We start from the raw sequence: 24418 nt of genomic DNA on the forward strand, positions 1-24418 counted from the left end.
ATGCTTGTTCAGGGGCTGTGGGTAAAAGTATTAGAGACACAGGATCAGCAGGAGAGTCAGGCAACTGGTATTATTTAAAAAAAAAAAATCCATATCCTTCTCAGTTTAGGTTCCCTTTAAACCGCCATTGTGTTCAATTCCTATTCATGGCAATATGCCGGCATGCACACAGAGCATTATAAAGCGTTACGTTTCTTGGCGTCTGAGGAAATGCAGCATGCACCACAGTGTTCTCCCCAGAAATGGTTTCCAGCCGGGTGGCATAAAAAAGTAGCCGGGTGGGACGAGATGAGAGAATGCAGAGCTGGCGGTTCTCTGCACAACTCTGCTTACAGTATAGGAGGAGGTGAGCCGATGACAGCCGGGTGATCACCAAAACTAGGCGGGTGGAGCACCCAGCTAAAAGAGCCAGGGACTGGCTTTACGTGGTTAGTGTTATTAAAGCCTCACTTTGCACCACGTATAAAGAATGTGCTTCTCGGATAAAGGGAGGGCGGATGTTTTCTACGCTAAAAACTATAAAAAGTAAATGAAGTCAAAGAACAGCACTTATTTCACGCTTTCAGTATAGAAGGATAAACACTGCTTAGCAGCCCATGTTAAATTACTTAGGCATGCCTAAAAGTAGATCTCTTCAATTAGTCATGTGTAATTTGCCGATTTTGCTTTCTAGCTGCAACCAATCCCATCTACTCTAAACACAAACACCTGCAGACCCCGATGACGACCAACGCCCTGCGCGCCAATGTCCAGGTGAATGCACAACTGATGGCAGCTGGCAGGGCTCAGCGATCTCTGTGAAAAAACCAGGGCTGTGGAGTCGGTACAAAGATCTTTTGACTCCTGAGTTTATGAAACCACCAAGTCAGACTCCAGATACCCAAAATTGCTCCGACTCTAATTTTTACAAAAGTTATGGATTTTTTTTTCAAAAATCATCCGACTCCTCACTTTATTGAAACCACTTACTCAGATTCCAGGTACCCAAAATTGCTCCAACTCCTTGACTCCGACTCCACAGCCCTGGTAAACAGGGCTGTGGAGTCGGTACAAAAACCTTCTGAATCCTCAGTTTATGAAACCACGACTCCGACTCTGGGTACCCAAAACGGCTCCGACTCCTCGACTCCGACTCCTTAGTCTAATACTTACCAGGGCTGTGGATTTTGTACAAAAATCATCCGACTCAGACTCCCAATTCCGACTCCTCAGTTTATGAAATCAAGAACTCCGACTCCAACTCCGGGTGCCTAAAATTGCCCCGAGTCCGAATCCTCGACTCCGACTCCACAGCCCTGGTAAAAACAGTACGCAGACAGCCACAGTGGAATAAAATGCATGTTGTGCCGTCTCGTTTACCCCATGAAACGTGAAAGCTGATCATTAGACAAAACACTGTACACAAGCCTTTGCGTGTGGCAAAAAAACACGTCTTAGAGTTTTTGTAGAGTGATGCTTTAGAAAAGGCTACACTTAAAGAGACACTAAAGCGGGAAAAAAATTATGATATAATGATTTGTATGTGTAGTATAGCTAAGAAATAAAACATTAAGATCAGATACATCAGTCTAATTGTTTCCAGTACAGGAAGAGTTAAGAAACTCCAGTTGTTATCTCTATGCAAAAAAGCCATTAAGCTCTACGACTTTCAAAGTCGTGGAGAGGGCTGTTTTCTGACTTTTATTATCTCAACTGTTCCTGAACTATTTTCTTTTTCTCTGCCAGAGGAGAGGTCATTAGTTCACAGACTGCTCTGAAAGAATCATTTTGAATGCTGAGTGTTGTGTAATCTGCACATATTATAGAATGATGCAATGTTAGAAAAAACACTATATACCTGAAAATAAAAATATGAGAATATTTTCTTTGCTGCTAATCTTCTAGTAATTATTCATAGTACACAACCAATTCACTATATCATATTTTTTTTTCCGCTTCAGTGTCTCTTTAAAATGCCACTAATATTTCCCTGAACATTTGCTTATGACAGTCGCAGAGGATTTGTACATCCTTGCTTGTATTACTTTGTGCTTGTATCCACTATATGCAATGTATGGTGCACTTCAGCAATTCGGTCCATTTTTGATCATTTGATCAGTGCAATGTGGTACAATATTATTATTATTATTATGCATTTACAGGCAGTTCCCAGTTGAAGAAGGGACTGTAGGTGTATTCTTAAAGAAAATCTGAAGTAAAAAAAAAAAAAAACGTATGATATAATGAATTGTATGTGTACTACAAATAGAACATTAGTAGCAAGGAAGAATCTCATATTGACAAGACAAGACAAATAACATTAATATCGCACTTTTCTCCTGGCGGACTAGAAAGCGCCAGAGCAGCAGCCACTAGGACGCGCTCTATAGGCAGTAGCAGTGTTAGGGAGACTTGCCTAAGGTCTCCTACTAAATAGGTGCTGGCTTACTGAACAGGCAGAGCCGAGATTCAAACCCTAGTCTCCTGTGTCAGAGGCAGAGCCCTTAACCATTACACCTCCCAGCCACCCTATTGTTTCCTGTACAGGAAGAGTTCACTTATCTAAGCGAAAGAGCTTTTCTGAGCTCTCCGACCCAACTTGGGTCAAAGACAGTGCTGTTTTCTGAATCACTTATACATCAAAGAAAAACAATGAGAGACAACTTCTGATGAGGGAGGTTCAAAGGATCATTATTTCCACTCTGTTTCATAGTTTAAAATAGAGTGTAATTTGTAAACTGCAAATATGATAGAATGATGCACTGTAATAAAAAAAAGTTATATACTTGATAAGACTTTTCTTTGCTACTAATGTTCTATAAATTTTCCGTACGACACATATAATTATTTATATCATACTTTTTTGTGTTTTAGTGTCACTTTAAAGTCAATCTGCCCATATATCGAAACACTATGCCATCTCTGTCCCCTGTACCTCTTCTATGCCCCCCTGTGCCTCAAGCATCTCTCAACCCCCCCCCCCCCCCCCAACACATCTGTCCCCCTGTGCCCTCCATGTTCCCCTCCCTCCCACCTTTACCACCCTCCCCCCCCCCCCCCAACACATCTGTCCCCCTGTGCCCTCCATGTTCCCCTCCCTCCCACCTTTACCACCCTCCCCCCCCCCCCCCAACACATCTGTCCCCCTGTGCCCTCCATGTTCCCCTCCCTCCCACCTTTACCACCCTCCCCCCCCCCTCCCGCAAAACATCTGTCCCCCTGTGCCTTCAAGGATCCCCTCCCTCCCACCTTTTCCACCCCCCCCCCCCAACACATCTGTCCCCGTGTGCCTTCAAGGATCCCCTCCCTCCCACCTTTTCCACCCCCCCCCCCAACACATCTGTCCCCCTGTGCCTTCAAGGTTAAGTTTAACACCCCCCCCCCCCCCAACTCATCTGTCCCCCTGTGCCTTCAAGGATCCCATCCCTCCCACCTTTACCACCCTCCCCAACACATCTGTCCCCCTGTGCCTTCAAGGATCCCATCCCTCCCACCTTTTCCACCCCCAACACATCTGTCCCCCTGTGCCTTCAAGGATCCTATCCCTCCCACCTTTACCACCCTCTCCCCCCCTCCCCAACACATCTGTCCCCCTGTGCCTTCAATGTACCTTCCTCCACCCTTAACCCCCCACCCGTGTCACTGCAGGGAAAAAAATGTATTTTACATTCTAAAAAAAAAACCACAACAACATTTTTCTTCTAATTTTTTTTAAATTAATTTTCTCAAAAATCTACAAGGTCTGTTTTAAAAACAAAATGTTTTTTACTTGTTCCTGCAGAATTATATTTCACATTTTGTAAGTTTGCAAGTCAGGTGTTCATAACTCGGGAACTCCCAGTATATAGCATCTTCCACTGTGCTTTCCAGAATCCATAGTGACCTCACCAAATGTCCCCCCAGAGGTGATCACACTCCAATCTCTACCCTCAGTTACAGTCTAAAGGTGCCCATACATATAGCTGTACATAGATATTCCCATTCCATTACCCACACTGTGATTGAACCGGATGGAAATGAATTCCTTTAAATATTTGATGGATTTTGCCCAGACAACGGTTGGCCTCCCAGCAATGGCTCTCTCTCCAGCGAGCAATGTGCCTAACCTGCTCCTGACGTAGGCTTATCTTTACCTTATTTTATGAATAAAGTGTGAAGATTTTAGGAAGAATGCCACCTGTGCTCTTTTACTGGCAGTGACTAAACTGTAACAGGCATTTATATTAATTAGAGCATGTGCCTTAAATAGATAGAGGAACAGGAAAAGCAGGATCAGATATCCTTATTTTCTATGTACACAGAACACTCGTCACATAAAATGTAGCAAGCAGATGGCACACGGCAGCTAGGTATTCACTCTTCCCATGCCAAGGCTGCCAGGCCTGTGCGGTGGGCAAGACTGCCATGCCTGTGCGGTGGGCCAGGCTGCCAGGCCTGTGCGGTGGGCCAGGCCGCCAGGCCTGTGCGGTGGGGCCAGGCCGCCAGGCCTGTGCGGTGGGCCAGGCCGCCATGCCTGTGCGGTGGGCCAGGCCGCCATCCCTGTGCGGTGGGCCAGGCCGCCATGCCTGTGCGGGTGGGCCAGGCCGCCATGCCTGTGCGGTGGGCCAGGCCGCCATGCCTGTGCGGTGGGCCAGGCCGCCATGCCTGTGCGGTGGGGCCAGGCCGCCATGCCTGTGCGGTGGGCCAGGCCGCCATGCCTGTGCGGTGGGCCAGGCCGCCATGCCTGTGCGGTGGGCCAGGCCGCCATGCCTGTGCGGTGGGCCAGGCCGCCATGCCTGTGCGGTGGGCCAGGCAGCCATGCCTGTGCGGTGGGCCAGGCCGCCATGCCTGTGCGGTGGGCCAGGCCGCCATGCCTGTGCGGTGGGCCAGGCCGCCATCCCTGTGCGGTGGGCCATGCCGCCATGCCTGTGCGGTGGGCCATGCCGCCATGCCTGTGCGGTGGGCCAGGCCGCCATGCCTGTGCGGTGGGCCAGGCTGCCATGCCTGTGCTGTGGGCCAGGCTGCCATGCCTGTGCGGTGGGCCAGGCTGCCATGCCTGTGCGGTGGGCCAGGCTGCCATGCCTGTGCGGTGGGCCAGGCTGCCATGCCTGTGCGGTGGGGCCAGGCTGCCATGCCTGTGCGGTGGGCCAGGCTGCCATGCCTGTGCGGTGGGAAAGGCTGCCATGCCTGTGCGGTGGGCCAGGCTGCCATGCCTGTGCGGTGGGCCAGGCTGCCATGCCAGTGCGGTGGGCCAGGTCTCCTCTGACTCAGTACTCTATAGGTATCTTTTATTGGAGGAGTCGGTGATATCCTAATTCTTGCAGTTCTGACAAGATTTTGTCAGAAATAAAATATCACTTGTTGTCAGTTATAAATGAAAGGACAACTGATGTGCAAGTAATATTGCGCAGGCGCAGAACGCTCCAGGCAATGGGAGCACAGCAGGGCACGCATACGCAGTAAGCCCCCGACTCCCGAAGTCACCGGCAGCCATAACGGAGGATGCAGGAGGCGAAGGGCAGCGGCGGAGGTCAGATCAGGCTGAAGGGAGCTGGAGGAAGCCCCAGGTATGTACGATTCTTATTTTTATTAATCTCAGGTTCTCTTTAAGGCCTCATTCACATTGGAGCGTTTTAGTAGCGATTTCAGCATCTTTTTCAATCGCTGCCGGTAGCGTTTCTAAAAGCGATACTGCAGTGTAACGTACATGGCAGTGTTCCCACTTAGCGATTGCCAGCAATTTGCTGAAATCACAAATGCACTGAATGCAGCATGTTTTAATGATTTTGCAGTGAATGAATTTCAATGTTATAGAATCGCAAAATGCAATCGCTCGCAACTTTTCTGTTCAGTGGAAAATCGATTTGCAAAACACCAGTGATTTTCTAGCATTTTGCAATTACCAGTATAAAGGAGGCTACAGGGCCAATGACAAGCTAATTATTACAAGTTGATGTTAATTTTTTGTCAATTAACGCAACTTCAAAAAGGACCAATAAAATCTGACAGATGCCCGGGGCTCACCAGCAGCACTTTCGCTGGTCTTGCCAATTGGCGAAGCATTGAAACAGTGAAACCCTTTGGGGGTGGTTCCACTTGTAACACTGCGATCAGGAAGGTATTTATCAAATAGCTACTAGCACGTGAAGCAGACCTGAACTCAAAACTTTCTCTCTGATCTTAAAGAGAACCTGTACTGAGTAATGCTGGGAATACACGATGCGTTTTTGCGTTAGTTTTTGCCGTCGTTTTCGCTTTCGTTCGATTCTACTCTCGATTCATTGCTCGATTCTCCTCTCGATTCCTTATCTTTTCTTATCAATTACATTCACTTGAATGAGGAGAATCGAAACGAAAGTAGAATCGACCAGATCCAACAGGTTGGAATTTATCGAACCCATCTATCTAAAGTAAAAACTTAACGTGTATTCCCAGCATAACATTATTTAAAATAAACACATGAGGTAACTTCAAATGAACATTACATAGTTACCTTGCCATCAGTTCCTCTCAGAAGCTCACCATTTTCTGCTGACAATAATCCCTTCCAGTTCTGACAACATTTTGTCAGAACTGAAATATATCAGTTGCTGTCGGTTATATATCAGTTGCTGTCGGTTATATATCAGTTGCTGTCAGTTACAGCTGAGAGGAGAACTGATGTGTCCATGTTTCCCTATGGCTTAAGTGGACGATGTTACAGTTTAACTGTGTGCCGACCAGAAAGCTGTTATGGTGTAAAGGCCATTTTCAAAATGGAGGACGGAGAAATCCATTGATCACAGTGGACAAACAGGATGCAGGAGAGGAAAAAAAGATTGAGAAGTAGACTACACAGGAGGTAAGTATGACTTGTGTATGCTTATTTTGACTTTTAGTTTTCAGTTCAGGTTTTCTTTAAAGATGAGCAACAACATAGTAACCATTAAAGAAAAACATTTCTTTGTTACAGCTTACAGAACTCCTGCAATAAACCTGCAGTGTGTCTACTTCTTGCTTTCATGGAAGCAGAGAAAGAGTCAACATCCTGTGTTTACATATTAGCTGTGTCTGCTGAGACTGACGCATTTTTGTGTTGACATGGCTAAGAGCTCAAATGACACTTGTGATTACTAACAGATGAGGGAGAATTAGACAGGCTCTTCGCTCTAAAAACACACAGGGTGCATTTCTCTTTGTTTTCCTTGTGGCCTGTGCAAGAGTTCAGGTCCACTTTGAAGAAAAAAGTTGGTAACAACCACCACTAAGTGGAAAAAGGTCATTCACAGAAGACCCTGCTTCTCCCACAACAGGCCAATAAGTTATTTTACTCTGTGTGTGAAGAAGGGGCATGCCCAGGATTCCCAACTAAGTCATAAGGACCTCCCAGTCACAAACAATTTCATCACATGACAGATGTGTCATACTGAGGATCAGGAGGAGAAACCCATGACTATCCCTCTATGACCTTAGTATACCATCACCGCCAGAGCTGCTGCTTCCCAAGTTCAGTAGTGAAACTTGTTAGAGGTCTAAAGGTGCCCATACATTACTCAATTTTCCTGCTCGATTCACCATTCGATTGGATCATTTTATCGGAACGGGAGAAATTGACCAATATCTGTTTGAACCGGTCAATTTACTAGATCAGGCAGGATGGAAAATATCTGTTGATCATGAAGGAATCTGCTACTGTTCCCATGACTTTGACTGACATATAATCGACTTTTGGTTTCAGGGCATGGAGGCACAACAGATCGTTTAGAGACGCTGAATCGCATAGGATCTCACATGTAGTGTGTAGGCCACTAGCCTATTGACTTTCGATCAACCACACTGTAGGCGATTGCCCAAAAAAGTTGATCTCTTAATCGCTCGATGGAAAAATCGCACATGGGTGCCTTTAGAAGTGGCCTCAAACCTGCTGTATATGTCTGAGAAAAACTCACACAGGAATCCTGGCATGGAATGGACAGTGCCACAAATCATTCAAGTTCTTGTCTTTTGCTAGGTCAGTATGCAGCTGCACAAAGAGAAAGCACGCTCACAAACATGCAGCGCTTCCACAGAAACTGATGTGACGGTCATGTGAAAATGGCTTTTTGTTCCAGGCATTTCCCTCTTTGCTGAACTAATCATATGCATTGGTACCTTAAAGGGAACCTTAACCCTGTAAAATAAACAAAGTTTCACTTCCCCGAGCCCCCTGCAGTCGTCCTGGGCCCTCGCAGCTCCTAGAGTGTCCTTCGGTGCCCCTGCTGCGGGTTAGTTTCGTTTTCCGGCAACGCGAATTGTTCTTCGCCTTCCAACCGTCATGCACGTAATGCGCAGGTGCACTACGTCTGCAGATGCGAAGGAAGCGCTTGTCGGCTGGAAGGCGAAGAACAATTCGTGTTGCCGGGGGCCGACTGTCGACCAAAAGGGAAACTAACCTGCGGCAAGGACCGGAGGAGCTGCGAGGGCACAGGACGGCTGCAGGGGAATCCCCAGGTAAGTGAAATTTTGTTTATTTTACAGGGTTAAGGTTCCCTTTAAGGACCCCTCACCAGTTTGCCATGCAGATCTGCTGGATGGGGGTGAAACCCTGTGACTGCAGACTGTACAAGCCAGTGTGGATTCCATATTCACTCAATGATATATATACACAGTATCTAATGTGTCCTAACTTTTTAGGCCAAGGGCCATATCACCATTCTTGAGAGTGCTAGGTGGCTGAACTAGCAAAATTAAACACAATTTTTGCTGACTGCCATTAGGTACACTATTGCCTGTCACATTTTGTCCAAACATTTCCACAAAAAATAACCCATATACCAAGCGCAATTTGCACAGTGGCACCTGTTAATCAGTGGCTGTTAGGCCTTGTTCACATTACGTTCCGATTGCGTTAGCGTTCAGCTTTTTGTTTAGCGATTTATTTATTTTTTGCAATGCCCGGTGCTTGGGTGGGCGGTGCGTTTTTGTTAAAAGCACTTTTCCAAAGCGTTTTTTTAACTCCCTCCCTGACGTAAGTCAGGAAGTGAACTCTTTGACCCGAACAAGAATAAATACAATGTATTTATTCTTAAAAACTCAATCGCTGCACAAAGCGATTTTGTGAGTGAAATCGCCCCAAAAGTGGTCCATGCAGAGCTTTTCTGATCGGACAGCGAACGGAACACCCCAATCTGAAATAGCGCATACGCAAAGCATGGTGTAAGCGCTCTCAGGGCGATTTTGAAAAATCACCAACGCTTCAAAAAATTAAAACGCGCCTTTAGTGTGAACAAACCCTTACTGCTGCTGGCACAGTGGCGGCTGCTGATCAGTGGTTGTACTGCTGCAGGCATAATAGTGGCTGCTACTACTACAGTGGTGGCTGATATACGACAAGCAAAAAAAGAGGGAAGCAGATCGGTGACACAAGGTGGCCCCAGTTTAGGACATCACAGCTATGGCCTGCATCTATGGGGTCCTCTCTGTTGGCATCTACAATTTATAGTGTATAATCTTCTGGCAGTTGTAGCGTCTCCATGGTCTATGGTGTATATTCTGCTGGGAGTTGTAGTGTCTCCATGGTCTATGGTGTATTGTCTACTGGGAGTTGCAGTGTCTCCATAATCTATGGTGTATTGTTTGCTGAGAGTTGTAGTGTCTTCATAGTCTATGATGTACTGTCTGTTGACATCTATAATCTATGGGAGTTGTAGTACTTCCATTGTTTATGGTTTATAGTCTTCAGGGAAATGTAATGGCGACATGATCTATGGGGTCTTGTCTATTGACAACTACAATCTAAGTTGTTTAGTCTGCTGGGAGTTGTAGTGTATCCATAGCCTACAGTGAACAGCTTGCTGGTAGTTGTCGTGACACCATGATCTCTGGTAAATCGGCTGCTGTAAGTTGTAGTGTCTACATGATATATGGTAAATAGTCTGCTGGGAGTTGTAGTGCATCCATGGTCCATGGGGTCCAGTCTGTTGGCATATACAGTCTACGTTGTTTAGCCTGCTGGAAGTTGTAGTGCCTCCATGATCTATGGTGAATAGTCTGCTGGGAGTTGTAGTGCCTCCATGATCTATGGTGAATAGTCTGCTGGGAGTTGTGTCTACAGGATCTATGGTAAATAGTCTGCTAGGAGTTGTAGTGCTTCCATGGTCCATGGGGTCCTGTCTGTTGACATCTACAATCTATGTCGTTTAGGCTGCTGGTAGTTGCAGTGCCTCTATGGTGAATAGTCTGCTGGGGGTTGTAGTGCCTCCATGATATATGGGGCCCTGGCTGTTGACATCTAGACTATGTTGTTTAGCCTGCTGGGAGTTGTAGTGCCTCTATGGTGAATAGTCCACTGGGAGTTGTAGTGCCTCCATGATCTATGGGGTCTTGTCTGTTGACATTTACACTCTAAGCTGTTTGGCCTGCTGGGAGTTGTAGTGCCTCTATAATCTATGGTGAATAGTCTGCTGGGAGTTGTAGTGCCTCTGTGATCTATGGTGAATAGTCTGCTGGGAGTTGTAGTGCCTCTATGGTGAATAGTCTGCTGGGAGTTGTAGTGCCTCCATGATCTATGGGGTCTTGTCTGTTGACATTTACACTCTAAGCTGTTTGGCCTGCTCGGAGTTGTAGTGCCTCTATGATCTATGGTGAATAGTCTGCTGGGAGTTGTAGTGCCTCTGTGATCTATGGTGAATAGTCTGCTGGGAGTTGTAGTGCCTCTATGATCTATGGTGAATAGTCTGCTGGGAGTTGTAGTGCCTCTATGGTGAATAGTCTGCTGGGAGTTTTAGTGCCTCTATGGTGAATAGTCTGCTGGGAGTTGTAGTGCCTCTATGGTGAATAGTCTGCTGGGAGTTGTAGTGCCTCTATGGTAAATAGTCCGCTGGGAGTTGTAGTGCCTCCATGATCTATCGGGTCCTGTCTGTTGACATCTACACTCTGAGCTGTTTGGCCTGCTGGGAGTTGCAGTGCCCCTGGGTGTTGTGTGGAGTACCTGGAAGTCGGCCAGGATCATCTCTCGGTCAGTGTTGGAGGCCATGTCTCCCCCCGGGGGCCTGTGCTGCGCTCCGTATCCCGGCCTCCTCCGTCTCCGCCGCACGGCGCTGTCGCACATTTTGCTCATCACGCAGGTCGCAGTTACAGGCGGCTGGCGATTGGTGGTTGGCGGCCGCCGGGGTCACGTGACACTTCCAGGCCTCCCTCCTGCCGGGGTCGCCATGGTGATGGGAGGAGCTGTCTGTGAGGAGAGGAGACTGGAGAGTGAAAGGAGCCGAGCTGTGAGGTGAGCTGCCGCTGCTGCACTACAACTACCAGCGTGGACACCACAGCTCCCAGCATACTCATTATATAGGGTGTCTAACTTCTATCATTCGCCCTGCACGGGGACTACAATTCCCAGCATGCTCCTTACATCGGAAACGCTAGTCATCGCAAACTCCCAGCATGCGGACTACAGCCTGGAGACTTCAATTTCCAGCATGGACTGCACAAGTCTCAGCATTGGCTCTAGCACACTGCCCTCATGGAAACTACAACTCCCAGCAAGTGCATCATTGTTCCCATTATGGGTATTAACCCCCAATGTGAGCACTACAACTCCCAGCATGGACACTTTAGCTCCCAGCCTACTCCCCTCATGGATATTACAACTCCCAGTATGTGCTACAACTCCTAACCTGGTTGAGACTACGACTTCCAGCTTGGAAACTACAAGACCCAGCATGGACTCTACCATCTACCTACTTCCCTCATGGAGACTACAACTCCCATTATGGGTATTACAAACCCCACCATGAGCACTACAGCTCCCAGCCTACTCCCCTCATGGAGACTACAACTCCCAGTGTGTGTCCTACAGTTCCCATTATGGACATTACAACTCCCCGCATAGACACTACAGCTTCCAGCTGACTCCACTTAAGAAGACTACAACTCCCATTCTGTGCATCACAGTTTGTTCGCATTGTGGGTATTACAACCCCCAATGTAGGCACTACAACTAGCAGTGTGGACTCTTGCAGCTTCCGGCATGGCCTCTACTACTCTCGGCTAACTCCCCTCATGGAGACTGCAACTCCCAGTATGTGCACCACAGATACTATTACGGATATTACAACTCCCAGCACTACATCTCCCAGCCTACTCTGCTCATGGAGACTACTACTCTCAGTATGTGCATTGCTGTTCCCATTGTGGGTAATACAATTCCCAGCACCAATGTGACCCTTACAACTAACAGAGTGGACACTACAGCTTCCATAATACTTCACTGAAGGAGACTACAACTCCCAGTATGCTCATCAATGTTCCTACAGCAGGGTCACTACAGTTCCCACCCTTCTCACCTTATGGAGACTGCAGTAAGAGCAACATAGTTATAACTCCCAGCATGAGTGCTACAAGTCCCAGCATGGATTTTACAATTTGCAGGCTACTGGATAGTGTACTGGTTAAGGGCTCTGCCTTTGACATGGGCGACCAGGGTTCGAATCCTGGCTAGGTCAAGTACCTATTCAGTAAGGAGTTCAAGGCAAGACTCCCTAACACTGCAGGGTGGCCTCCTGAGCGCGTCCCAGTGGCTGCAGCTCTTGAGTGCTTTGAGTCCGAAAGAAGAAAAGCGCTATACAAATGTTCGGAATATTATTAATTATATATTACTCCCCTTTTAGGGTTTACAGGTCACAGTATGTAAACTATGGCTTCCAAGGGGGAGGGGTTGCAGAATTCCTGGAACTCCCAGGAAGTAAATACCTGTAATAAGGGGGGGGGGGGGGGAATTGCACAGTGGTAGTACACATTATAGTGCTGGGTGAAAGCAGGATACAGACCATAGTCTGGGATTGTGGGGATTTGTCATACTCCTTGCATTATACCCTGGGCAGCACAGCCTTGTGACCGCTATGGAGCTTTCCCCAGAGAGCTTCATTGAGGTTGTTCTCTGAATCCTGGGGAGGTTATTCATTTTTTTTTTTTTTTTTTTTTTTTTCCTCATCCCTGGAAGGTTAGTGTAATGCTGGGAATACACCATATGTTTTTTTCAGCAGATAGATGGTTTGATAGATCGATTTCTCATAGAAGTGAATATAAATTGATAAGAAAAGAAAATTGATCTAAAAACAAGATTGGACAGTAAATCAACTGAAAAATCTCGGTGTATTCCCAGCATCACACACCATTCATGCTTCTCATCCTGGGGAGGTTAGTACAACACGCCATTCATACTTCTCCAGATGTCCTTTTAGATTTGAAATTCAACTTCCCAGGTTTTTTTGTTTTTTTTTTATTATTATTTTCATCGTACAGTTATTGGAATTAGTGGGGGCTAACCAGACTTTGAAGTGAATAATTAAGGTGCCCATACATCAGACAATGTATGGGCAGATCGACCAAGAGACAGAACTCTCTCTGATCTAGTCTGATGAGAGAGAGACAGAGAGATCTGTTTCCAGCCCATACACCACAGGCCAATTCCCGTTCAATTTCATGCTGAAATGTATCTGGATTCGGCCTTGTGACACCAACATTCAATGTTCCCAGTGCACTATACAATACCAGTCCGAGTATACCGCTGGCTCCGGGCTCCTCTGTCTATACACGCACCCTACGTGGTTGCCGGAGTAACATGGGTGCTTGTGTGATGTCACACATGCAACCACACGTCGCATGTATGGACGGAGGACAGCTCCTGGAGCCAGCTTTGAAACCTGCCGCGGACAGGTAATTTATAGTGCACTGGGCACCGGGGGAGCACATTGACCATTGGGACAGCGTCAGGAGTTTCGTCCCGATATCGTTTGCCCAACAGACCACAATGGCCTGACATCTTGCAGTATGTCTGACAGATTAATGCGACTAATATTGGCCCAAAGTTGGTCACATCGTCAATCGGGCATGCACTTGGCAGCACCAATTTTAATCCGATTATAATAATCAAATCGGATGGTCGATTGTCTGCCAAGTCACATGATCTATGGCTGGCCACCTTTGACGGCTTCATCTGATAAGCCCTAAAGTTTCTGTTCTGCTGATTTTTGTTCCTGCAGAACAAAAAGATTTCTTGCTCACTTCAAATATTGATGGTTTGTTTTTACAAAGTTTTGCTGCATTTACATGCATCATCCTAATGAAAGGTACTAAACTCTCCTTGCATTTCATTTTAGGTGTGAAAAACAAACGTACAAGCAACAGAAAACCTTCAACACTCCACTTTCATGAAACCTACAGGTGCGTACACTCCTTTGATGGATGTCGTATGGCCGGGATCAGAACCCGATACCCTTGGGCGACATCGCTGGGCTGGACTGCTCAGTCGTGTGTCAGCTGTGTAGCTCATGATGCGGCGCGTGGATGATGCCACGTAGTGGACGGGGGAGCAGCGTGGACAATGGGATCGCAAGCCTCTTTACACACACCTGATTATTGTTGCTGCCTGGTAACTGCTTGTTGCTGCCTGGTAACTGCTTGTTGCTGCCTGGTAACTGCTTGTTGCTGCCTGGCAACTGCTTGTTGCTGCCTGGCAACTGCTTGTTGCTGCCTGGCAACTGTTTGCTGTGCACACTGCTCAACAGTCCATGGAAAAGAGGACTTAGGCCTCTTTTCCACGAACTGTTGAGCTGTGTGTTCGGCAAGCAGCTACCAGGCAGCAGCAAGCAGTTCCCAGGCAGCCGCAAGCAGTTCCCAGGCAGCCGCAAGCAGTTCCCAGGCAGTTGTGACAGTTTGAGAGGCATTTCACTGCCTATCAACAGTTTGTGGAAAAGAGGCCTAAGTCAGCCATGTGTACAAGCCTTATCTCATCTCAAAATTGAAACAAGAAGAGGAAACATTAACTAGTTAATTTAGTCCATTTAAACTAATGTTGGCTGTGTGGTTTAACAGTCCTTCCCAGTCCTTAAAGTGGCCCTGAACTCTTGCACAGGACAGAAGGAAAACATAGAGAAATGTACCCTGTATGTATTTAGAGAGTCTAGCCTGTTTAATTCTACTTTATTTGTGCCTAATCACAAGTTGTCATTTGATCTCTCCCCGTGTCACATGACTGCCACGGCAGAGATGGCAGATAAGCCCATTTGAAGCACAGGCTGTGAACAATATGTCTGCTTCCATGAATCGGGAGGTAGAAACAGTGCAGATTTAGTTTAGGATTTGTATCAGATGTAACAAATACATGTTTTTTGTTTAAAGTTTATTATGCTGTTACGTATCTTTTAGAGATGAGAGGACGTTCTGAGTTCAGGTCCACTTTTGTTTGAAGTAATGTGAAGCACCACCCTGTCTAGTAGCTCCCTACCTGAAACATTCCTGGAAGCCCATGCCAATCAGGTGCTAGTGCAGACTATGGTTGTGCAGATGAACAGTAGTCACAGTTTCCCATGTCAGGGCTTGTACCATTAGCTTTGTCCCCTCATATTGCAAGGCCTGTCTGCAGCCTGTCCCAAGACACAGTGTTCAGGCTGCTCACTATCCACAGTATAGCTGTCAGGCCTAGAGCTCTCTAGAGTTTTTTTCTGCAATGCTTTCAAGAGACTCTGTAACAAAATTTTGAGCCTTATTTCTTCTATCCTATAAGTTCCTATACCTGTTCTAGTGTGGTCTGTCTTACTGCAACCTTTCCTAGTTGCACAGTGGCTGTATTATCTCTGTTATGTAATTTAATCATCTTTCCTCTGACGGCTTTGTCGGGCTCAGGCAGGAATGTGCTGCTCTGCTGTGATAGGTAGAAGTTATACACACCCTCACCACGCCCCCTGCAGGCTCTGTGTGAGTCACAGACTGAGCTCCTCTCAGCCTAGAAGCCATGTCTTTTGTTTGTAAACACTGCCTAAAACTGGCAATTACAAGCCAGGATTGCACCAGGGAGTGGCAGAAACAGCACAAAGGGGCCCAGGAGAACATAATGAACAGAATGGTATGCTTTTTATTGTAAGAATTTTAGAGTACAGATTCTCTTTAAGATTGTAGACTATCAGTGATTGCTAAATTCGCTATCCACTGAAAGTAGATGGAGGTGAGCCCACTGGAGCGATTGCAATTTGGCCAAGTTTAAAACATGGTGCCTTCATTTTCTTGCTAGCGATTGCTATTCAATGTCAGGTATAGGAACCCTGCAAAATCGCTTTTGAATCGCTATAGATAGAGATTTCAAAGTGAGTTAAATGACAACTGTAGTAAGAGAGATATGGAAGCTGCCATTTTTATTTCCCTTTAAACAATACCAGTTGCCTGGCAGCCCTGCTGGTCTATTTGGCTGCCGGGGTGTCTGAATCACACCAGAAACAAGCATGCAGCTAATCTTGTCAGATCTGACAGTAATGTCAAACACCTGATCTGCTGAATGCTTGTTCAGGGTCTATGGCTAAAAGTATTAGAGGCAAAGGATCAGCAGCATACAATACAATACAATACAATAACATTTCTATAGCGCTTTTCTCCCATAGGACTCAAAGCGCTTAGGCTCTCTCAGATTCAGTAATTAGTAGGATGAAGTATTCACACAACAAGTTATATTTCTGCAAATGCCAAACTGAACAGGTGGGTTTTCAGTCTGGATTTAAACACGTCCAGGGATGGAGCTGTCCTGATCTGTTGAGGTAAGGAGTTCCAAAACGTAGGGGCAGCATGACAGAAGGCTCTGGGACCAAAAGTTTCCAAGTGGACTCTGGGTATGACTAGATCATTAGAACCTGTTGATCTGAGAATGCGGGGATTGCTACGCAGCTGCAACATATCTTTCATGTATCCAGGGCCTAAATTATTCAGGGATTTAAATGTCAGTAGGCCGATCTTGAATAGGACCCTCCATTCTATAGGTAGCCAGTGAAGGGAGTGCAGGACTGGCGTTATGTGGCAGTGACGGGGTTGGTTGGTTAGCAGTCTGGCAGCAGTATTCTGTATCAGCTGTAGTCGGTACAAGACCTTTTTTGGAAGGCCAGTGTAGAGAGCATTGCAGTAGTCCAGTCGGGATGTGATGAAGGCGTGGACTAAGGTTGGCAGATCCTCTGGGGGTATGAGGTGCTTGATTTTTGCAATGTTCTTTAGGTGAAAATAGGATGATTTCACCACAGCAGAGATTTGAGTTCTGAACTTTAAATCCCAATCAATTAGAACTCCCAGGCTACGCACATGATCAGAGCTGCGCAGATCCGTGCCTCCTATTCCCAGTGGTGAAGACTGCAAGTTAAGTTGTTTTGTTATCATGCTCTGCCCTCCTATCAGAAGGACTTCAGTTTTGTCTGCATTTAGTTTCAGCCAGTTGTCATTCATCCATTGCTGTAGTTCACGTAAGCAGGCGTTTATAGTTAGAGTTGGGTCTGTCACACCAGGCTTGAAGGAAAGATATAGTTGAGTGTCGTCTGCATAGCAGTGGTATGTCAGGCCATGTTTTTGGATTAGTTTTCCCAGCGGTAACATGTAAATCGTGAAAAGCAGGGGAGAGAGGATTGAGCCCTGGGGCACCCCATACCTAAGTGATACAGGGGTGGACAGGAAGGGCCCCATAGACACTTTTTGGGTTCTGCCACTCAAGAAGGATTGGAACCACTGAAGAACTATGCCATCAATGCCGCAGTATTCCTGTAGCCTGTTTATCAAGATGTCATGGTCAACTGTATCAAAGGCTGCAGAAAGGTCTAGCAGTATGAGGATGGAGCACTCTCCTCTGTCTCTTGCCATGAGCAGGTGGTTGCATATTTGGATGAGGGCCGTTTCAGTGCTGTGGTGTTTCCTGAAGCCAGACTGGAATGGGTCATAACTGTTGTTTTGTAGGATTTTGGCTTCTAGCTGGAGGTAAACAGCTTTTTCAATTAGCTTGCCCAGAAAGGGGAGGTTAGAGACAGGTCTGTAGCTGGTCATTGCATCTGGGTCCAGGGAGGGTTTTTTGAGGAGAGGCCTGATGATTGCTTCCTTCAGTAAAGCAGGAAATATCCCTGATTTTAAGGAACAGTTAACAATTTTTAGGAATACCGGTACGAACAGGTCGGGGCAGTTCAACATGAACTGTGTTGGGCCAGGATCTAGGTCACAGGTAGTTAGGCGGACGTGAAGGAGGATGCTTGATGTGACTTCTTCATCAATTTCTTTGAAGTTTGACCAAGGTGTTACATTGTCTCTGCTAATGGTCTTCGGCGCTATATTAGGCTCAGATGCTGTAAGTTGGATGTCGGACCTTATAGCGGAGACTTTGTCTGTGAAGAAATGGGCAAATTGGTCACAGAGGTCCTTTGAAGACTCGATGTTAAGTTTTTGACATGCCGGGTTGCAGAGTTTTTCCACTGTGCGGAACAGTTGGGCTGGTTTGTTAACTGCATTTGCAATCTCTTGTGATAGAAAGGATGATTTTTTTCCCGTGATTACCTTTTGGTAGCTCTTCAAGTGGAGGATTAAGGCATGTTTGTCTTCTGGGGACTGAGATTTGCGCCACAGTCTCTCAAGTTTTCGGCCTTGTCTTTTCAGCTCTTTTATAGCGTTATCAAACCACTGTGCATGATGGTGTGGAGTAAGATATTTGGTGCGCAGAGGAGCAATGGTCTCAAAGGTGGAGGACACACATTTGTTGTATTTAAACACCAGAGTATCAGGGTCCAAGCTGGAGTCAGTCAATTCATCAAAGCTAAGGTTATCTCGGATATGTTGAGGTGTTAGCCCTTTTAAGCGGCGATATTTTATTTGATTCTTGACCTGGTGTTTGACAGCTGGTATTGAGAGGGAGAAGTGGATAGTGTGATGGTCTGACCAGGCAACAGGATTAATTTCCACATTGGCTATTGACAGCCCAGTATGGAATATAAGGTCCAGAGTGTGGCCTTTCCTGTGAGTAGCAGAGCTGATTGATTGGAGGAAGCCCAGTTCATGTAAGGCATGAGGTAGCTCTATTCCAAGTTTTGAAGAGGAGTCATCCACCCATGTATTGAAATCTCCAAGAACAATCCATCTGGGGTGTTCCAGTGTTAGGTTGCATAGGAGGTCTACAAGTTCCTTAAGGAAGCATAGCCAGGCAACTGGTATTAAATGTGGAAGCCTCCATATCCCACTCACTTCAGTTGTCCTATAACAGGGCTTGTACTACCCAGAAACCACCAGCTTACCCAGAATCCCTTGCAAAACTTGAAAACTTTAATCGCAATCGCTTTTGAAATCGCTAGCACGAAAATAAAATCACTACAAAAAATGCCATGACTCACTGCTGAAATCTGCTTTCTAAGCGCTAGCAAAACCGCTGAGCAACTGCAATCAGTGACCTGTAGAGCCCGGGACGGGCCTCAGAGTTACTTTTTAAAGGACACATCCGAGGAATAAAACAAAAATGAGATCTACTTACCTGGGTCTTCCTCCAGCCCCCAGCAGCCGATCTGTCCCTTGCTGCAGCTCCGTGGCCTGGGATCCCCTCTGTTGGAGATGCCGACCTCCCCAGGTCTGCATCTACTAGGCAAGCGCCGGTAGTGATAGCACTCACGTGGTCTGGAGCGTTCTGTGCTGGCGAGGTCGACATCTGCAGCGGAGGTGATCCCAGGACCCCAGAGCTGCAGCGAGGGTCAGATCAGCTGCTAGGGACTGGAGGAAGCCCCAGGTAAGTAGATTTTTTTTTTTATTATTATTATTCCTCGGACTCCAGTGAAAATAATGTAATAAAAAAAGTGCTTAATTTTTACAATAATTATGTATGAATGAGTTAGTCAGTGTTTGCCCATCGTAAAAGCTTTCCTCTCCCTGATTTACATTCTGACATTTATCACATGGCGACATTTTTACTGTTGGCAGGTGATTTAGCTGCTGTATGCTGTTTTGGCAGTTGGAAACAGCTGTAAACAGCTATTTCCCACAATGCAGCAAGGTTCACAGACAGGAAACTACCAGAAGTACCTCGGTACTCAGAGCTTCTTGTGGGAGGGGTTTCACCACAATATCAATCATACAGCGCCCCCTGATGGTCTGTTTGTGAAGAGGAATAGATTTCTCATGTAAAAGGGGGTATCAGCTAATTATTGGGATAAAGTTCAATTCTTGGTCGGAGTTTCTCTTTAACTCTGGGCAAAAAGAAAGATTTGGCCATAAATAGAAATTCGGAGAAGTTTCAGATATGCATATTGCAACTAATGTTAAAGTGATATTGTTTCTACTGACCTGACAGTAGATCTGGCTGCACAACCTACATATGACATTGGGCTCACCATATTCAGCCTTTTCTGTCAATCCTATAAAGTAGGTATCAAGATATGCGATGATACCTTCGGGATTCACAAACTGATCACTCACTATCAATACATGCTTCTTATAATAATAATAATTCTATGCTGCAGGCAATGGATGCAGCAAGTAGTTGGTGATGCTGAGGGTTGTTTTTTTTTTTTAAAGAGAGCCTGTCAGGGAAAAAAAGAGCCCATGGGTGGTACTTATCTTGGGAGGTGGACGACTCTGGATCCTAATGAGGCTTCCCCCTTCCTCCTATGCAGCACGGATCCAGCACTGGGACCCCCGAACAGCAGCAGACAGCTATATCTACCTTTGCGATCCAATGCAGGCACAGTACCATCTTCCCCCTCGAGCACTGGCCTGCACAGTGGAGCAGATCCTATTAGGCTCTGCTACCGAACCTGTCGGAAATAGCAGAGCCCGACCGGGCCGGCTTTACTGCACAGGCCGGAGCCCGAGGGAGAAGATGGTACAGTGCCTGTGCTGGAGCCCAGAGCTAAATATCGAAGCGTGTTGCAGGCGCTACTGCAGCATGCAAAGCAATGGAAAATGCACAGAGGTATGTGGTTCCAGCATGAGCATACCTCTGTGCTTAGCTTAGGTCGCTTTGCCTCGGGTCAGGTTTTCTTTTAACTTTATCAAAGTATGCCGACATACATATAGAAGTTACACATGTCAAGTGGGTTGTATGATATGATAAAGAGTGAAATATGCTGTGCCTTTACTTTCTTTAAAGGGGAACTGAAGGGAGAGGTATATGGAGGCTGCCATCCTTATTTCCTTTTAAGCAATACCAGTTGCCTGGCCGCCCTGCTGATCCTCTGCTGCTAATACTATTAGCCATAGCCCCTGAACAAGCATGCAGCAGATCAGGTGTTTCAGACTTTAATGTCAGATCTGACAAGACTAGCTGCATGCTTGTTTCTGGTGTTATTCAGATAGTACTGCAAAGAAATAGACCAGCAGGGCTGCCAGGCAACTGGTATTGATTAAAAGGAAATAAATATGGCAGCCTCCGTATACCTCTTACTTCAGTTCCACTTTAAGATTAGGGTCCTCAAACTATAGCCCGAGGTCCATATGTGTCCTGCAGTGCCTTTTTGAGTGCCACTGAATTCACTATTTACGTATGTCACATGTGTCCCACAGGTTATGACTGCAGCAGCATACACAACTTCAGAACTCGAGTGATGGCAGATTGATAAACCGCCAGTCACATCACCTCTGGTCTTCATGTAGTTCTTCTGGCCAGGCAGACATGCAGGAGGATCAGTGCTGGTGCAGCAAGGAAGGAGGAGTCCTGATGTTATTGGTGAGTATAGTCTCTTTAAAGGGAACCCGAGGTGAGAAGGATATGGAGGCTACCATATTTATTTCCTTTTAAACAATACCAGTTGCCTGGCAGTCCTGCTGATCCTCTGCCTCTAATACTTTTAGCCATAGACCCTGAACAAGCATTCAGCAGATCAGGTACTCGGCTGACTCAGGTTTTACTGGGTTAGCCAAATGCTTGTTTCAGGGTTTTGACTCGCTACTTATTCCAGAAGATCAACAGGGCTGCCAGGCAACAGGCATTGTTTACCAGGAAATAAATATGGCAGCCTCCATATCCCTCTCACCTTGGGTATTATTTAATGCAGGTACCACTGAACACCACTGTTATTTGTATGGTACACAGCATAAGGTGTTTTCAGGAGAAACTGCATATTTTTTGCTAAAATATTTTAATGGATATGAACTTGATTTTAAAGTGGATCCGAGATAAACTTTTACTCATTGCATAATTGTGTTCCTTTCATATAGTTTATTGGGCATTCCTCAAGCCAAATACTTTTTTTTGTTTTGTTTTAATACTCTAATTCCCTATAAACTAAACAAGCCTCGCCCACAGCTCCTTTTTGTGCCTTGGCACTGTAGCAAGGGCTTATGTGAGCTCAGTCTGGGCAGGAGGAGGAGAAAGTTAATAGCCATTGATTTCAGAGGCAGAGTGGAGGAGGAGGGGGGACTGAATTTACACACAGGCAAGCTGATAGCATCTCCAGCCCTCAGCCTGTGACAATGTGACAAACAGAACATGGCTGCCCTCATTGGATCACAGGAAGAAATAATCAAACTGTTGAAGCTGTTTGCAGCTAGATATGCTGTGTAAGCTATCTAAACTTTAGATATGATATATAGACAAGTTACTTGTTATAGTTAGTTTTCTCAGATCCACTTTAAATAACAGTATTTTATTAAAATCCATGTAATCCAGCATCCATTTTCCAAAATGTCTTCTTTTCTTCATCTGTGTTTTTATCAGTTTTTGATTTTTAATTTCTGCTGTTGATTACAGGACCATCCTCTCTCATCGCAGTTCCTAATGCTACTGTCCACGAACACAGACCTCTTTCAGCTTCCAATGGAGAGCCTAGGCCACCATTTCCAAAAAACTTGCAACAGAAAATTTTAATAAGCCCTTCAGGGACAGAGCCATACAGCTGATCTCCAGCCCTCAATCAACCGGCAATAGAAGAACAAGAAAAGTACACCACACCACACCACTGCAACCAGTTCAAAAAGTACAATAAGGTTATTATTTTTTTTGATAAACACATGAGCTGAATAGTGGCTGGACTGGTATTGGTTAAGGGCTCCGCCTCTGACACAGGAGAACAGGGTTCGAATCTCGGCTCTGCCTGTTCAGTAAGCCAGCACCTATTAGGTAGGAGACCTTAAGCAAGTTTTCCTAACACAGCTACTGCCTATAGAGTGCGTCCTAGTGGCTGCAGCTCTGGTGCTTTGAGTCCACCAGGAGAAAAGCACGATGTAAGTGTTTGTCTTTGAGCAAGCATATAAAACCAATTAAACCATATAAATCAGGCAGGGGTACAGATATAATCAGTAAAGCATGAATAATAATAACTATTATATGATGTATAGTTCAACCTTTAACCACTTGCCGACCGCACACTCATACCGTGCGGCGGCAAAGTGGAAGCTGGAGGACCAGCGACGCAGATCTGCGTCGCCAGTTGCCTCCCTAATTAATCAGGAAAGGCTGCTCGCGCGAGCGGCCGTTTCCTGTTAGATCACGGAGCGTATGTCTCCTTTGTTTACATTGTACGGCAGTTTGTTTACATTGTAAGGCAGATCGTCGATCCCCGGCCAATCAGCGGCCGGGGATCTCCGCCATGTGACAAGGGACAGCCTGTCACTGGCTGCACAGGACGGATAGCGTCCTGTGCAGCCCCGATCACCGGGTGGGGGGGGGGGAGCAGGTAGGAGAGGGAGGGGGGAATTTCGCAGCGGAGGGGGGCTTTGAGGTGCCCCCCCCCCACCCCCCCGTGCAACATGCCGGCAGACCGGAGCGATCAGACCACCCCTGCACATCATCCCCATAGGGGGGAAAAAAGGGGGCGATCTGATCGCTCTGCATGTAACATGATCTGTGCTGGGGGCTGCAGAGCCCACCCAGCACAGATCATAAAAAGTAGTGCTGGTCCTTGAGGGGGGGTAAAGGCTGGGTCCTCAAGTGGTTAAGAATGGCTACAAAATAGCTACTTACTAGCAGTAAGAGAAGACGGGCGCACAGCAGAGCAGGAGTGAAACCAAGATCTCACCGGGCAAAGCAGGGAAGAGAAGAGCCAGTGTAATTATTCTTTATTATAACACCGATGCACTTTCTTATTACTGATCCAACGCACTGGCACTTTATTCCTACCTGGCAACACCGGCTTTATATGATATTTATTTATTGATTGCTATTTTGTAGTTAAAAGCTTATTGTACTTTTTATGAACTGGTTGCAGTGATGCGGTTTTTAGAGGATCTACTTTTCTTGTTCTACTATTCTATGTTCACTGATCCTTTCTGCACACTCCCATAATGGTTATTGGTACGGGTTTGTGGCTTTATAATATTGAGATATTTTTATTGGCGGTGCTTACCAATTATATGGATAACACTCAATCCAGAGTTTTAATGTTGTAGGCAAGAGTCCACACTTGGAAGGACATATTTTTCTGCAATGTGGATTCCCTATGGAGATGCACAGTGAAGTTTTGTATTGTACGCGGTTTTCCGATTGCGAGAAAAGATTACCAGCTCTGTTGCTTTTTTTTCCCTCACGCCACGTGTGATTTCCTATTGCCGACAGTCAGCTGTTGGCCAAGTGTGCCGAGACTGCAAAGAATCGTCTAAGAAAAATGCAGCCATGGACTCAAGTGTGATCCCTGTCTTCCTGAAAGAAAACCATCCTTTATAAATGCAAGTACAAGGAAACCGGGAGCAAATGTGGTCATTTTCCTAGAGCAACCAATCAGAATGATTTAGGCAGCTG

General features: G+C 46.2%; 1 protein-coding gene and 1 long non-coding RNA gene across 4 annotated transcripts in view; one reads left to right on the plus strand and one right to left on the minus strand.

Moving 5' to 3' along the window:
* The window catches only part of FAF1 (Fas associated factor 1), a 354104-nt gene extending 343048 nt beyond the window's left edge, over positions 1-11056 (minus strand). The window contains exon 1 of the mRNA XM_068239060.1: positions 10907-11056. Within this exon, the coding sequence (XP_068095161.1) occupies positions 10907-11035 (129 nt within the window). The 5' untranslated portion in view covers positions 11036-11056. The remainder of the gene's footprint in view (positions 1-10906) is intronic.
* Positions 11057-11090: 34 nt separating this feature from the next.
* LOC137520745 (uncharacterized) lies at positions 11091-23336 on the plus strand. Of its 3 annotated transcripts, none has more exons than XR_011021926.1 (4): positions 11091-11194; positions 14073-14136; positions 21247-21409; positions 22433-23336. It is a non-coding gene; the product is annotated as an uncharacterized lncRNA (long non-coding RNA). The 3 variants fall into 3 exon arrangements; XR_011021927.1 differs by lacking the exon at positions 11091-11194 and adding an exon at positions 11201-12272; XR_011021928.1 differs by lacking the exon at positions 11091-11194 and adding an exon at positions 11201-12081.
* Positions 23337-24418: the final 1082 nt, after the last annotated feature.

This window comes from Hyperolius riggenbachi, chromosome 6 (genome assembly GCF_040937935.1).
Source record: "Hyperolius riggenbachi isolate aHypRig1 chromosome 6, aHypRig1.pri, whole genome shotgun sequence".
NCBI classification, from domain to species: Eukaryota; Metazoa; Chordata; class Amphibia; order Anura; family Hyperoliidae; genus Hyperolius; species Hyperolius riggenbachi.